Below are 14,377 nucleotides of genomic sequence, written 5' to 3'. Positions count from 1 at the left end.
ACGTGAGATGCCACACTTGTTGCATCTCATTAGAAGTGATGTCATAACACGTGTGTCCTTCTGTAGATTGATGAGCAGCGCATTGAATGCATTCCGGGTAGCACAAGATGAGCGCGTTCCATTGTCGTAACAGTCGACGTCATTGCATGCACTATTCCACAGAAGGGAGACAATAGTGAGAAGTATTGCACATTTCATCGACTATTCCCAAACACATTTGTGGTAGTCTTCCTGAAACGAAGATTCGTCCGACTACTTTGTATAATTGTTCAGAGCTGTTCAGGGACCTCTGTAAACCCGTGCCCCTCCTCCATACTTACATAATTTCTTTTTTGTGTCCTCCACGAATCAAAAGCATTTGCCTCTAGTGCCTCTTCTATTCACCTTAGAAGGTAGTGGGGTGTAGAATACAGGTTATAATAATAATATCTGGGGTTTAACCGTCCCAATACCACGATGTGATTATGAGAGACGCTACAATACAGGTTGTATAGAAATAATGAGTTAGCAATGCCATTATTTTTTGTTGATAAATGCTACATAAGCGCAGTGACCCAAGAGGGACTTGCATGAAACCAGTAGTCCCGTTCAAACTGGTTCAACGTGATTAATAAAATGGCTCGGGTCTTTCGATCCATTTGACTCTCTTCATCGTGCAAAAGAAATCCAAAGTGATGAAGTTTATGACTGTAAATATAAACACAGCAGCCATCAGCCATTCCTACATTTCTCAACTAATTTACTGCAACAGAAAAATCTTCCCAGAGGAATGACAAGGTCATAACAGCACTGTAGATAGTTTCCAACACTCTTGTGGTCAACATTTTTCCAAGCTTTTAATATGGTCGCATTTCGCATCTGGCGTCTGCAGTACACATGCATCCTTAAAGGGGCCCTCCAACTCTCTTCAACAAAACCCCATTTTTACTCGTGGGTTGCGTAGACTGGAGTACGGACAGGTTAGTACAGGAGAAGAAGAAGAAGAACATTTATTCATATCAGGGCTTGGAATGGTTGGGGTGGGTGGTGCCCCTCTTCCAAGGCCCCACTGGCTACAGCGGCTCGCCAGGCCTGGTCAAGGGTAGCCCGCCAATCGGCTTCCCATTTCCAGTTCCGCGAGCCACGCCTCCCACGGCCAATTCAGGGAATGGTAGTTCAACAGAGGCAACAAGAACGGCAGCAACAGTGGCACGCAGTCTGAAGTTATTTGATCTAGAAAATTAAAAATACAAAAAAAAGAAAAAAGAAAAAGTCCTACCCTCAGCTCTATTTTTGCGGGGCCACATCATAGAGCTTCTTACAATTACCTAGAGGGAAAACTGGCGTTGCGAGCTGTTGTACGCATGGGAATGCTGGGATATGTGAGCTTCAGACTTGGCTCGGATTGGTATCGTTCACGAAGAGCCCGGACACCTCGAACAGACCTCGAAAAAGCGTCTGGCTTCAACGTGTCTCTTGCGTTGAAATGGTTGATTTCGTACTGAATGAGCACATAGTAAGCTATTTCTTTTTTATCATTGCACAGAAACAAGTTTTATTTAACTTTGGAAACTTATGCGTTGATTTACGATTTTACGAAGTGTAAAAAGTAATGCAATGAACGGCCGCTAAACTTGGAAGGCAGACGACACGACCAGCGTTCACTCTGCGACTGCTCGTTGTCTGTTTCTTTTTTTCGTTGTTTGGTTATGCTGTACATGTGGGTGGACTTTTATTCTAGAATATAATACCCTTGAATCAGATCCACTTATAAAAGTTCTGTTTTAGAGAAGCTTTATTTGAGCTGTCGTATCCACTTTTTACCCGAAGCTTCGCTCAACACCTGCCAACAGAAGCCTCGCAGACACATATACCGTCATTCCCATCGCGGCAACGGCACCCCTTAAGAAATCCACACAGACGGTGGCGTCAGATTTCCTTCTAGGTACTTTTGTGAGAAACTCTATGGGCCATATGACCGCATTTTACTCCCTTTGTGACGTTTCAGAGAGCCCCAATGAAATGAGCTGAAAGCTCCTACATAGGGGAAGCTTGCACACCACTGTTGCTTGTCCTATTCAACTTTTGTTGACATCATTGCCATAGTAACAGATGTGGTGCCTGATGCCTGACTTGTCGTTCTTGAGCGGGTGCTACTCCTTCGAAGCGAGGCTTTGTGTGCTGTTCCTTACAACGACATTGCATGTCATTCCCTCCTCTCATTCTGAGAAGGGATTTTGTGGAGTGACAAAGGCGGGAAACATGGTCACCCCTACGCAGGTTGTTCGGTGAGCAGCCCAACGAATTACAAGGTCATTCAACAAAGAGGATTACTTGCACTGCTTTAACAACAAATCAAGAGCCTATCGCATGTGTAGAAAGAGGCAGCTTGCAAACGTACAAACGCAAAAAGAGGGAGAAACATTTCGTAGCCAGTGCCTCTGTCGTGCTTGGTGGTTGTAGGGATCTTTTCTGTTGTGACGGCGTCTATTTGGAGTTCATTGAGAAAGCACAAAAAGCATAAATGAAACCCTATAGTAATCTCAACTTTGATGCCACGCAACGATCACTTGTAACATTACATTTATCCAATCATAGGCTGGCATGCATTGTCGTCATTTCCACCTGCAATAGTTCCGGCGAGTGCCACTACGCGCTGATGCGGTCAGCAGCGATGTAGCGACTTTATCGTGTGATTAAAATACTAAATCATTTGATATCGGTGCTTAGACCTATGCTAAAATTATCTCCAGCCATGAGCGTATGCAACCTGCAAGTAAAAAATGGGGGGTCGAATAGTTTTGGAGGGCCCCTTTAAAGGAACTGCTTTGTGAAAGGCCTCTTGGTTTTAGAAGGTGCAGGCCTAGAAACCTATCTAGAGGGTGAATATTCCCCCACTTCAATGAAGCAGTAATTTTTTCTCCACTTAGCATGTGCCATATACCTTGACCTTGCTAAGCCACATTGAAGAGTACCCCCTTTATCAGCCCTGTTATACTCATGGGCAACTTTTCTTGATAATGAAGGGAAAGCTATAGGGGCGGAGCTTCTGCAGCTGTACAGTACGCGATATGTCAATGTATGTAGAAATTCGAAATGACAATGTATGAACGAATATAAATATCTCGCTGGTGTGTGTTGTGTCCTGTCTCAAAGAGCTTCCTGTAGAAAATGAAGGAGTTTTGTATTTTTCACTTAGAAAACACAGGCACTATTGTGGGACATTTATTAGCCGTAGCATTCATGCAATTTTGCTCTGTAGCCTTCACTTCATTGCCAAGAAAAGTTGTCCGCGAGTACAGCCATGACTCATATTAAAAATCCAGGTGTGGGACTTTCCACTGCCGAGGCCTTACGTTCCACAGCAAATGTCATCTCCAGGGCCATATCTTCGACAGCGAAGGTCATCAGTGAGGCCATATCTACTTCAACAGTCAATTTCATCTCTAAGCTCATAACTTCTTCTATAGCAGATGCCATCTCCGAGGCCATTTCTTCAACAGTGAATGCCATCTACAAGGCCATTTCTTGAACATTGAATGTCATCTCCGAGGCCATATCTTCTACAATGCATATCATTTCCGTTGTCATATCTTGCTCTATAGCAGACTGCACATGCCGAATGATGCAGAGAGGTTTACTAGATTTGGCGAAAGAAAAAGTCGCTACCGTGTGCGCCTGCAGTGCATATACATTGTACTACCACATGCCCACTAAGAATTGTGCAGGATTAAATGCACATGCAGAGGTATTGTGCCGCATTCTTTAGACTTATTTGACAGCAGAAAATGCCACACATACTTTAGGCAATGTCTTCATCTAACTATGAATGCTCTTAGTAAAGAAGCTTTGGGCCAGTTGGTTTTGGAAGACTCATCATGCATCAGCAAGGCACCTGTCTGTCTGTCGCGGAAAGAATTGTCATTTCGAGAGAAGCACATGTCATGGGTCAGCAAATCATGGGCCGAGGTCCGAATTGAACACAGGCCTTCTGTGTGGCAAGCAGGTGCTCTACCACAGAGCCACGCCAGTGTTCGAAACTGTTTCAAGTTGAAAAAAACTCTATGCAGGTGTTATATAGTGCAAAAAGTCACGTTACCACATGTAATAATGCATGGCGGAAGAATTGCACCAGGCGTCCCACCATGTGAATCGCACAACGAGTGTGTGGTTCAAAGGCCCACCCCTTAGAAAACATTTTGGAATATTAAACCATTATGATCAGCAACAGCATCGACAATGCGTGCAGCTGAGCAGGTGCACGTACTGCCACAAAGAACGCGTAGCAGGTACTTCCCTAATCCGTTGAATGATGAATTATGGCGTAGTGGGAACTCCGAAACTGTACTTCTAGTAGGCATACTAGGGTAGTTTAAAACTGCCAATGTTGAGCGTGTAGACTTTCCTTCCCTTGCGGCACGGTTGAGGGGTCGACCAAGATGTAAAGCCTGGCTAGCAAATGAGAAGACGATGCGGATGAGGCCCTACTATGCCATCACGTTGTACTCTTGAACGCGAAGATCAAGCATCCTACAAGTTTTTCTGTTGCCAAATTTGGCCGACAGACATTTTTGTCTCCCACACTGCCTAGAAAGAGCATCACAGTGCTTCCTTTTCTGTTAGGTGCTAAGAAGCACTGGAAAAGGAGTGTGAATAATCAATTTTATTTATTTATTCACTTATCTGAAAACCTTTGCAACAAATTTCAATTTGCTTTACATAAACAAGCTGTCTTTATGTTCTCGTATAAACACATTACAATTCTTTTTTTTTCACACTATTGTACAGCTAGAAACACTGAACATAGCAAGTTCTGGAGCATCGTGCCGTGTTTGTAGGATGATTTTACATCAAGCACAAGGGCCTTTTTTTTGCTCCCAGAATTTCACAAAAAAACCAACCAGCTTTCTTCTTCTGCCTCGAAGTTTTCGGTAATGAAAAGTGTCATTCTTTAAACTATAACGGAAATGTGTCATGTGCCGAGGTTGCATCGTTGACTTGGAATTGTGGCTTATTCAGGCGGCATATTGCCTATCACCAGTTCGGCGGCACCAAAACTGACCAATGTTATGAGAAGTTTACCTGGCGCAGTATGTACCCTTTCTATAACTCACACCACCTTAAAACAAGGTGTACTGCGCATATGTAGGCTCCCTAAATTACGCACAAACGTATTGCCACAGCGTCAAGAACGCCACATGATGCATAAAGTCGAACTCTCGTCCATTATGTCCTGCTTGCTACAGCGTCCAAAACACATGCAAGGACTTCTTCACTACCAGTGCAGAAAGGCTGCATTACAAGTCGTGCATAGTTGTGTAAAAGTTGAGTCATTAGTGCAGCTCTAAAGGGGTTGTGAAAAGAAAATGTAGCTGCCCAGTTGTAATTTTCCCTGCTTCAACAAGGTTTAGACATGCCGATTCCAAAATATTTCGGCGCTATATTCAGACTATTTACCGATGGCCATTTGAAATCGCAGTTTCCTTGGGCTCCTAAACGACTACGCGGCACTACCGGCCGCCATAGGCACTAACGTGTGACGTCATGCTAAGGGAAGTTATAAACACAGAGTTAGCTTTCTTCCGCTCTAAAATAATAGATTTATAGGAACCTAGAAAAGAAACAATAACACAGCAACTTTTGCGCTGTGAGTTGTATACTGTGCAAATACAGCACTTGATGTGCTTGCTTCCGCTTTCAAGTACATCCGGGCTCCGTCATGTGTGTATTCTTGCCTTCGCTCGCACGGTGCAGCGTTCCAGTTTTTTCTTTCTAGTTGCGTTAGGTAGTGTTTTACAGCGTGTTTTGGGTGGATTAGTCCTCGCTATGCCAACTGTGTGCGTCGTCAGACAGTGCCGTACAACTTATCAAAGTGGAAACAACGTTCGCTTTCACAAGCTGCCAGCGTCACAATCGAGATGGTATGATGCTACGTATCTCGGCCGACTATGGCTCAGCAAACATCACAGAGACTTTTCATTGGCCGACTTAAAGTGACGTCAGATGTACAGTTGAGGAGAACGTGAGCTGGGAAACCGTAATTGAGCTTTTATAGTTATTAAATGAACCTGGATGATGAAACGAGTCGAGGTATTGTATTGAATGGACGGCCAGGGGGATTCTGAATACACACAGTGGAAAATTTTCGGAAAACATTTGACGACCTCTTTAAGACGAGATCATACCATTTGGGCCTGCCCGTGGGACACCGCAGTGCTCAGCAGGGCCCTGAGGACCAACTCATGGCTGTCCAGCAGGCCAAGGATGGTGCCAGAGCCCAAGTGCTTCTGGCCGAGATCTAGGCGGGGTGCATGTGTACCTCACAGTCAAAATGGCGTCTTCGTCTTCAGATGAGTGCTCGTCACCCTCCAGCTTTTCCAACAACTCGCCGAGGGAATTTGTGACCAATTTAACAAATGGCTGTTCAAGCCTACGACGGCTGCTCTAATAATCAAACGACCTTCAAAGGAGATACAGAAGGTTCACAAACCAAAACTAAATTCGAAATGCATGCCAAACCGTACTACTTCGTGGAGCGGTACATGTGCAGTAGCTCCACAAGTATAGAAATGTTATATGTGGAAAAATATATGTTGGGAATATATAAGCGGACGGGTCATACTCTACATACATATGCGTAAGGCGATGCACTGAGTGGAGGAAACTTCAGAAAAGGATGCTGTGCGTCCAAGTAATGGAGACTGTGTGCTTGGCGGCCTTCATTGATATGAAATCCTTTTCCCTAGCCTCGGCGAAAAATTCTCGTTTATGGTTATCCCTCTTTGTAAACTATAACACGTCAAGCAACCCCAGAAGTTCCAATAGCTTCAACCAGAAGAATGACACAGAAGGTAAAACGGACTGGAAGCAATAAGGTTGGATAAATAAACTGCGAAAGAATAAACACACTGCTGGCTCACAGCAGCACAACCATATCCAAGTTCTGCTTGAGAAGTGTGTGGAATCCAGCTCACAAGCCTTGAGTTTACATAGAACAAGAGCACAATAAGCCAAGTCCGTGCTTGCGATAATTGTTGAACAAATGGATAGCCGAAACTGTTTCTAGGACGAAAGAGCACGTAAACTTACAAGGCCTGTGCTTTGTTACCTTCACTGGCAAGTACTGTAACTGATCGCACCAACATTATTGTGGTTGCCAAGTTACACGGCTATGATTCACCGATTCCCTGATGAAAATTTCAGTAAGGTGCTAAGAAGAATGCAATGTGGCACCTGCCACTTGAGCAAGGGATCCACAGAATTAAGCTAGAAGTGCAGTATGGTACTTTGACTGCCAGGATGGCTTTCATTCCAATGAAAAGAAGACACTATCTCCTAGTTGATAGCCGCCCAATGCAGTACCAAAGAATCAGTTGTACAAGGTGGTACCCACACCACCTTTACAAACAAACTGCTTCACGCAATGGTCAGGCTGCCTACACATTGGCGCACACGTGCCTTTGGCACAAATTTTGACACGATTGACAGTCGAGATTTTTGACACCGCGGCGGTTTCCACGGCCGACTAGATGCTCAAAGCTGGGGCACCTTCGGATTACATGTTCAAGGGCAACGAGAGAAGAATGGTTGCTCGGGCGCGTACGCAACTCGTTTTATTCCGTATGAATCTCACAACAAAATTTATACAAACGTTTTAGAAAGGACAAATGTTCCATCGGGTCCCTGCGAAGACAGACTTAATACGCGAAATAAAAACGGTCCGAAAAAACATCAACCATCGGGTAAAATATGAAACGAATTGAGTGTGCGATACACAGAAGCCTTCTCCCAAGCGAAGTGACGAGAAAAATGAAAATAAATAAAGGCCAAATTCGTCATGAAGTCGAAATACACGAAGAGAAGGAAAAGGAAAGAAGCATGCAGGTAACAACAGGCGCGCTCCCGGAAGTATAAAAAAAAAAAAGCCTCCGTTCCGCGGCAGAACACGTGCTCCTTATCAGCGCGCTGCACGTGTTGGGGACGGATGATCTCTTAAAAATGAATCGAACACGGTTAACACAGCACGCGCTAGCAACGAAAACCTGACGACCGAAAACTTTTATTTTGTTGCCCTCCTCACCTGGACAAGCGCGGGGCGGCCGGCGTCTCGAAGGCGGAGAATGACCTCCGCACGAGAAGGGCAAGCCGGCGGCGGCACTACGAACAAACGTGCCGGGCCACGGTCACCGAGGTCGCGACAAAAAAAGAAGAGAGCGGCCCAAACCAACTCGAGCGCGCAGAGAAAGACTCGGCGCAGTACGTTTACGGGACCGGCAACATTCGATGGGATGGCACGCAGCTCCAAGCGTGGCCGATCGTGCCAGATGTTGACACAGCGGCCGGCTGGTGGACCGTCGAATGCGCGCTCCTTCGGGCGGCGCGGTGTCCGCTACCGGAAAGCAAGGACGCCCGACTTTTGCAGGCCGCGTGGGGTCGAGCTTGTTTCGCGACAAAAGTACGTCGCGGCCGGCGCAAAACCGCAATAACCGGTGGACGCTGCGAAGGTCCAAAATCGTCGAAACAGAAACAACAAAAAAAGGTGTTCACTGCGACGCTGCGGCTATTTATAGCCGACCGCGAGCGTTTCAGATCCCTCGACCTCCGGTAGCACGCCGATGGGTGCAAAAAGGTTGCGAGGAAGCACCTAGGAGAGGCAGCATAAAAGGGACACAAATATAAATAGGTATCCGCGTGGCTGGAACTTGCTCGGACATGCTCACAGATGACAACCGCGCACGCAACACGCGAGGCGAAACTTCCGTACAGGGCAATCGCTGCTCGGGTCGGCAGCATTTCGGTACTCGGTAAATGGCTCCCGGTGACCTGAAAACCAGGCCGACCCCGACGGAAACGCCGGCCAGCGTACGCCCGTCAAATACGCAGCAGGGCTCCGCACTCGCGCGGCTGGAAACCGGTGGCCAGAATGACTCAGCTGGCACCGAGAAACTCGCGCAGTCGCCACGCGACGGCCGCGAGCTGTGCGCGTTCTCCGCGAAATTGTCAACAATGAGGCGCCGATACGAACTCGCGCTTCGGAAACGAAAGGGGTCGCACTCGCGAGCGCTGCTCTACGAGCGACCTGCCAGCACGGCGATCGGAATCTTTCCGGCTCGGCGAGAATGCCCAGCGGCGAGCAGCCACAACGGATGGGGGGTCAGGCTTAGCCGGACCAAAACACAATATGGTGGCCTTTTCGAGGCACTGGACCCGACGTAAACGCCCTCCAGACGGCTACTTACCAACGCAGGAAGGTAAGGATCACGCTGGGCCGCAAGGACGACGACAGGCGACGTATCTCCGTGTGTCTCGAAGCTCTTACGGATGCCTTAGCACGCCGATGCGCCCGCAGAACTTTCCCCACGTGGCTAGCAACTCTGTCGCCATGAGCGAATGTTTCGTCTCGCGGAGTCTCGGCGCAGACGGGAACGCGAGTCGCGCGCAAGAACACGGCTCCTCATTATTGCGTACAACAAAATCGAACAATTACGACCGTACATCAATACAATAATTTATAAACATAATCATCACAGTTTCCTTCGCTTTTACAAAATATTGGGCCATGTTGTGATTACTTAAAATATTTGCTTTTGTATTAATACTTGAAAACGAAAACACTCCTTTTTGTAAAAAAAACTCAATAGTTTACTTAGACTAGTATGAAAAATAGCAACAGAACTATACAGTAGCATTATTGTACAGTTTACTAAGCGTACTTTGTATTTATTTTGTCACAAAAAGCGCACTATTTTGCACGCGGAGGGCTTGTGGCGCTGCGGTCGCTCGTACAAAAAATGCTCGCAAGGCGATCGCTGCAAATGGATGAAAGAGTGTGCTGCGGTCGTGTGGGATTCGCGCAGTGATGTGAATCATGGCTCCTCCAGTGGAGATTCGTGTGTGATCGTCGTCGCGTCGATTAGCTCCTGTGTTTGTAGCCGCTACGGTGTTGTGCTGGTCGCAAAAGCAGAAAACTGTGCCACCTTTCTCGGCTCTTTGCGATAAGTAGTAAAGAACCGTGTACGATATAAATGAATTGCGAAGCGAGTGCGAAGGAAGGACGGGTTACGTGAGCACCATTGTCACAGCCTGCGCTTTGCCCGTGTCGCAGCGCTTTGTGGTCGAACTACGAGCCGCTATGGTGTCGTCGTAGCGTCTTGCGTCCGCGATTGATGCGGCAGCGACGATGGGCATCGGATACGCGAGCGTCGGCTGCTGCTCTAGGCCTAACAAAGCTCTCTGCGTCGGACAAAGGCGTACTCCTCTGACAGCTGACTGCGAGCAGCGACGAGTCTGACGCGTCGGGAACGCGCCCAGCCCCTGCACACCATGGAGACTGTGGGAGAGTTCGAGTACAACACCAAGGATTTGATCGGCCACGGCGCCTTCGCGGTCGTCTACAAGGCCGCTACAAGGCGGTAAGCAAAACTGCTGTGCGCGAAGCACCGTTTATTATTGACTATGTGCGGCGTCCCTTTAAACCACGCCTCCGATCCCGTTCCTTTTAAATGCGTATGGCGTGTGCTCACCTGATGCGAGCACAGTTCTTTATTTTTCCGCGGAGAACTCTAATTAGAGCGTGGTCGCCTTTATTTTTGGCTAGGCACAGTGGGAAGGGGGGTGACGTATGGAGATCTGAACGCGGAGTAAACATGCACGGGCCTGCCTGTCCGCAAGTGCGGCGCGTCTCTGCGGGACGCCTGTTCGCGTTTCGTGGTGCTGACCAACGTTGGTGCTGACTTCGTCGTACAGCGTCGTCTGCCAGCGCGATACACCCTAAGTGCGTCGTGTTGACCAGGCGTGATGCGCGTTGCTGCCAGGTTGTTTTCGTTTGGGGCCGATGCCTGCACCAGGCTGCCTCCTCGCCCGCTGCCCAGCTGTGCCCGCAAAACTCCGCATAGCGTGCTGTTGCCCTAATCTATCAGCTGATACATGCGTGATCGCGGTCCACCGCGACCGACCCCGATCTCTTGTTGCTTGCCGCTCGAGTTACCCCCGTTGTTGCGAAAAGCGTTCCACAGCGCAACGCCCTTTGTTGGACATGCATCCCAGGTGTCACGCGAGTGAAACAATGTGATCCCAGGCCTAGCTCGACTTCGTGCGCGCTAGAGACGGGCCGCTGCTGCGAAAGAGTGTCGCGTTCCATCGGCGCGTTGCGGCCGATTGGTTTTGAGTGTTGTATCGAAACTGGGGGCGTCGTATTTCTGCAGCAAAACATTGTCGCGGTGTCTCGTCGGTCGAGTTTCGGTCGCTCAGAATGCGGCGAGCCTACGATCGAAAATAGCCGTTCCGGTTCGCAGCGTCGAAGTTAGGATGCTGTGTGTTTTTACGAGACTGCAGCGAAGTGGGCAATTTGATTTTAGCAGCCACCTAGGCGCACACTGTCTCTTAATGCTAGCTAAATACGTATTGACAAACCGGCCTGATGCCGCACCAAGCTCGATGCGCGGCGACTTCTACACGACGCATTGCACAGGCCGCATACACAAAATGCGGTAAAATAATTACAGAGTAGCACGGTTTCGTCTCCCCCACGCTGCGTCCCCTGTCTCGTAGTAGTGCTCCCTGTCGTGATGGCCTTCCTCTTCCGCGTGCGTCGAGTTGTGCTTCGTGAACGGCGGGGTTGGGGTTCTCACGTAAGCTTTTTTTCTCTTATTTTGTGTTAAAGTTGTGAACGACGGTCGCGCTGCTATTCATGCGCACAGGGGGGTGAGTGTTCCATTCAGGTCGATTTCAACGACGATCGAAGCATTCTGAGCCGTTAAAATAAGAAGTGTAGGTTCCCCGCGACTTGGACCGTTCCTTTCAACCTCCGCTAGTCGGGGCGGAAGATAGCCGTAGCGTGGAGGGAGGGGGTTGGGGGGGGGGGGGGGGACACACGCATACTACAGTGCGGATTGCGTTAAAAGATCGAACGTGCCTTGCGTACTACGAGTGTTCTTGCTTTGCGTGTATGCGTTGGTGTGAATGATTTCTTGAACAGATTTGAACTCGTAAAAGACGACTGAACGAGCGCTTCTTGTATCTCGTCTTTTTTTTTTTTTTTTTTGCGCTCAAATACATTCGAGTCTCTAAACCAGCACGCCCAGCGAAGCATTTCATTAGGATTTATGGGAAGTTATGAGAATAGATAGGGAGGAGACTTGGTTATCAACCAGATCCTGCTGCCACTTAGTGTGCTAGAACGAGGAGCGCAAGAAAGACAAAGGTCGTGCTTGTTTCTCTAGTGCATCTTTTTTTTTTTTTTTTTGCGATGGACGGACGTGGTTGTTGGCTGGCCGTTGACTCGGCGCCGGGCGGCCTGGACCGATCAATCGCGGAGCTCGATGCCGAGCCGGATGCCGCGGGGGACGAGCGCGTCAGTTTCGGTTCCGTTTTTGATCCGACAAGCGTTGTTGCCGCCTTTCGCCCGCCCTGTAATGCGATGTTCTACGGCGGCTAGTTATATCTTTCAATTCTTTACGTTCCCGCCATGCTGCGTTTGCTGGAGCAATGGATTAATTTCGTACGGGTCAGAGTAATCGTGATGTTCACGCACATTCCGCTGACAATTTCTTGTTGTGGTGGGAGATTCAGTCAAGAAAGAGAATGGGAAAAAAAAAATGAGCTGAGCTAGCCATTGCTAGTGCTTATACTAGAAGAAATTTTTCTTTGTTATTCCGGAGACCACAATTGGTACCATAATCTGGGGCAGCCAGCGTTGCTCCTTGTTTGCCTTCACGTGTTAAACACGTGATAAAGATAATCGCTTTCTCTCGAATCGTCGCGGGCTCTCTGGCCGACACCTGCCTTCCCACGGGAAAGGTTGGGCAGGGGCGTAGCCACGTTAGGGCACGCCGGGCCCGTGCCCCCCCCCCCCCCGAAATTTTTTTTTTGCCATAGCATACAGAGCAGAAAATGACACTCGACCACATCTGCCTGCTCGTCCCCACTACAGATCAAGGAGGTGCCCCCCCCCCCCCTACCCGAAAAAAATTTCTGCCAACGCCCCTGAAGTTGGGTGATACTGGGACACCACGCGTGGTGTTTCTGTGAACAGGATGATTGACAGGCTCGTACTGCCCCTTGCTGAACCGGACGGCACCGCTAACAAGAAGGAGAGTGGGAGAGAGAGTGGCCGGCGCGGGAGGGGGGGGACTTTGGTATCATTTAGAAACATCAGCGTCATCGAATTAATGACAACGAACCTTTTATACGTTCCCCGCGTTGCCATTACTCTATCAGTTCTCAGACAACCATCGTCCTGCAGTAGGGTACGCATTTTGGGCTGGTTGGTTCACGATTAGCGGTAGAAAACGGCGCTAAAAGACGGGACGAAGAAAGGACACCGAACGAAGAAATGAGCGCCGTGGTCTGTGTCCTTTCTTCGTCCCGTCTTTTAGCGCTGTTTTCTACGGTTAACCATCGTCCCGTGTTTTCGCATTCCCGATTGCACTTCGTGCGCGCCACTTCTCTGTACTTCAGCGAAATGGAAGAGAAACGAGGCCGGTAACAATGAATTGCTGCCGCGTGCGTCGCAGTCCAAGCGCAAATGCGGGCTTAGGTGGTTGCTAGAACTGGCAATCACTTTTACAGCGCAAATTATACACGCATACACAAGAGTAGGAGGGGAGGGAAAGGCGCATAAATCCCTGCGCGCAACGCACGCACTGATCTATGCGCCCTGCCTAACATCTATAAAGATCATTCCAGACCGCACCACCCCACCTTACACACAGGCACTCATCCGCACATGAACCCCTGGTTGCGTGCAGTGGCATACAAAAAAAAAAGACAATAATAATAGTTGCTGGGGTTGAACGTACCAAAGCCACGATATGATTATGAGGGACGTCTTAGTGGACGGCTCCGGAAATTTCGACCATCTGGGGTTCTTTAACCCGTCCAAAATGCGGCCGCCGCAGCCGGGATTCGCTCCCGCGACCTTTGGGTCAGCAGTCGAGCATCATAACCGCTAGGCCACCGTGGTGGGTAAACAAGAACAAAGAAAAGACAAGCTCATACGGTCGGTTCTCTCGATAATTGTATGTATCGTCGATGGCGTTGCTGCGGAACATGTCACATGTTTTGCAGCTCTCGCTAAGGTCGGCTGTCGCACTGCCTTCGTACGACTTCATTTAAAGCACCTCCGTCAGGAAAAAAAAAAAGGGAAAAAAGCACAAAATGGAGGACATCACGGAAAGGCGGAACTGACGCGATTAGATGACGAGGTCTTTCTGCGATACAGCTGTCCGCTCAGTGAAGGTCGGGCATAGCGAGTGACCTCATCGTGAGTTTCCCGAACGCTGTCGGTCGTACGACGTCGTTGTACCGGAAGCCCAGGTCCGTCGCGCGAGCCCCGACGTCACTCGAGACGCCAGCGTGCGCTGCCCTTGTAGACGTCAGTGTGTTTCTCTCTACGCTG

The 14,377-nt window shown here is 48.7% G+C and overlaps 2 protein-coding genes across 5 annotated transcripts in view; one reads left to right on the top strand and one right to left on the bottom strand.

Moving 5' to 3' along the window:
* Positions 1-9,392, bottom strand: part of LOC119390813 (A-kinase anchor protein 1, mitochondrial) — a 115,201-nt gene extending 105,809 nt beyond the window's left edge. For 2 of the 4 annotated variants that reach the window (XM_037658512.2, XM_037658513.2), the window contains exon 1: positions 9,219-9,392. The gene's annotated coding sequence lies outside the window, so the exon portion shown is untranslated. The remainder of the gene's footprint in view (positions 1-9,218) is intronic. The other 2 variants (XM_037658509.2, XM_037658514.2) reach the window with 1 other exon arrangement.
* Positions 9,393-9,796: 404 nt separating this feature from the next.
* Positions 9,797-14,377, top strand: part of LOC119390812 (serine/threonine-protein kinase unc-51-like) — a 155,908-nt gene continuing 151,327 nt past the window's right edge. Inside the window, 2 exon segments of the mRNA XM_049415386.1 lie at positions 9,797-10,371; positions 10,374-10,391. Coding sequence (XP_049271343.1) covers positions 10,303-10,371; positions 10,374-10,391 — 87 coding nt within the window. The 5' untranslated portion in view covers positions 9,797-10,302.

Source organism: Rhipicephalus sanguineus, chromosome 4 (genome assembly GCF_013339695.2).
Source record: "Rhipicephalus sanguineus isolate Rsan-2018 chromosome 4, BIME_Rsan_1.4, whole genome shotgun sequence".
Classification (NCBI taxonomy): domain Eukaryota; kingdom Metazoa; phylum Arthropoda; class Arachnida; order Ixodida; family Ixodidae; genus Rhipicephalus; species Rhipicephalus sanguineus.
The sequence above is the reverse complement of the archived record's forward strand: the minus strand, read 5'-3'. Positions and strand labels throughout refer to the sequence as shown.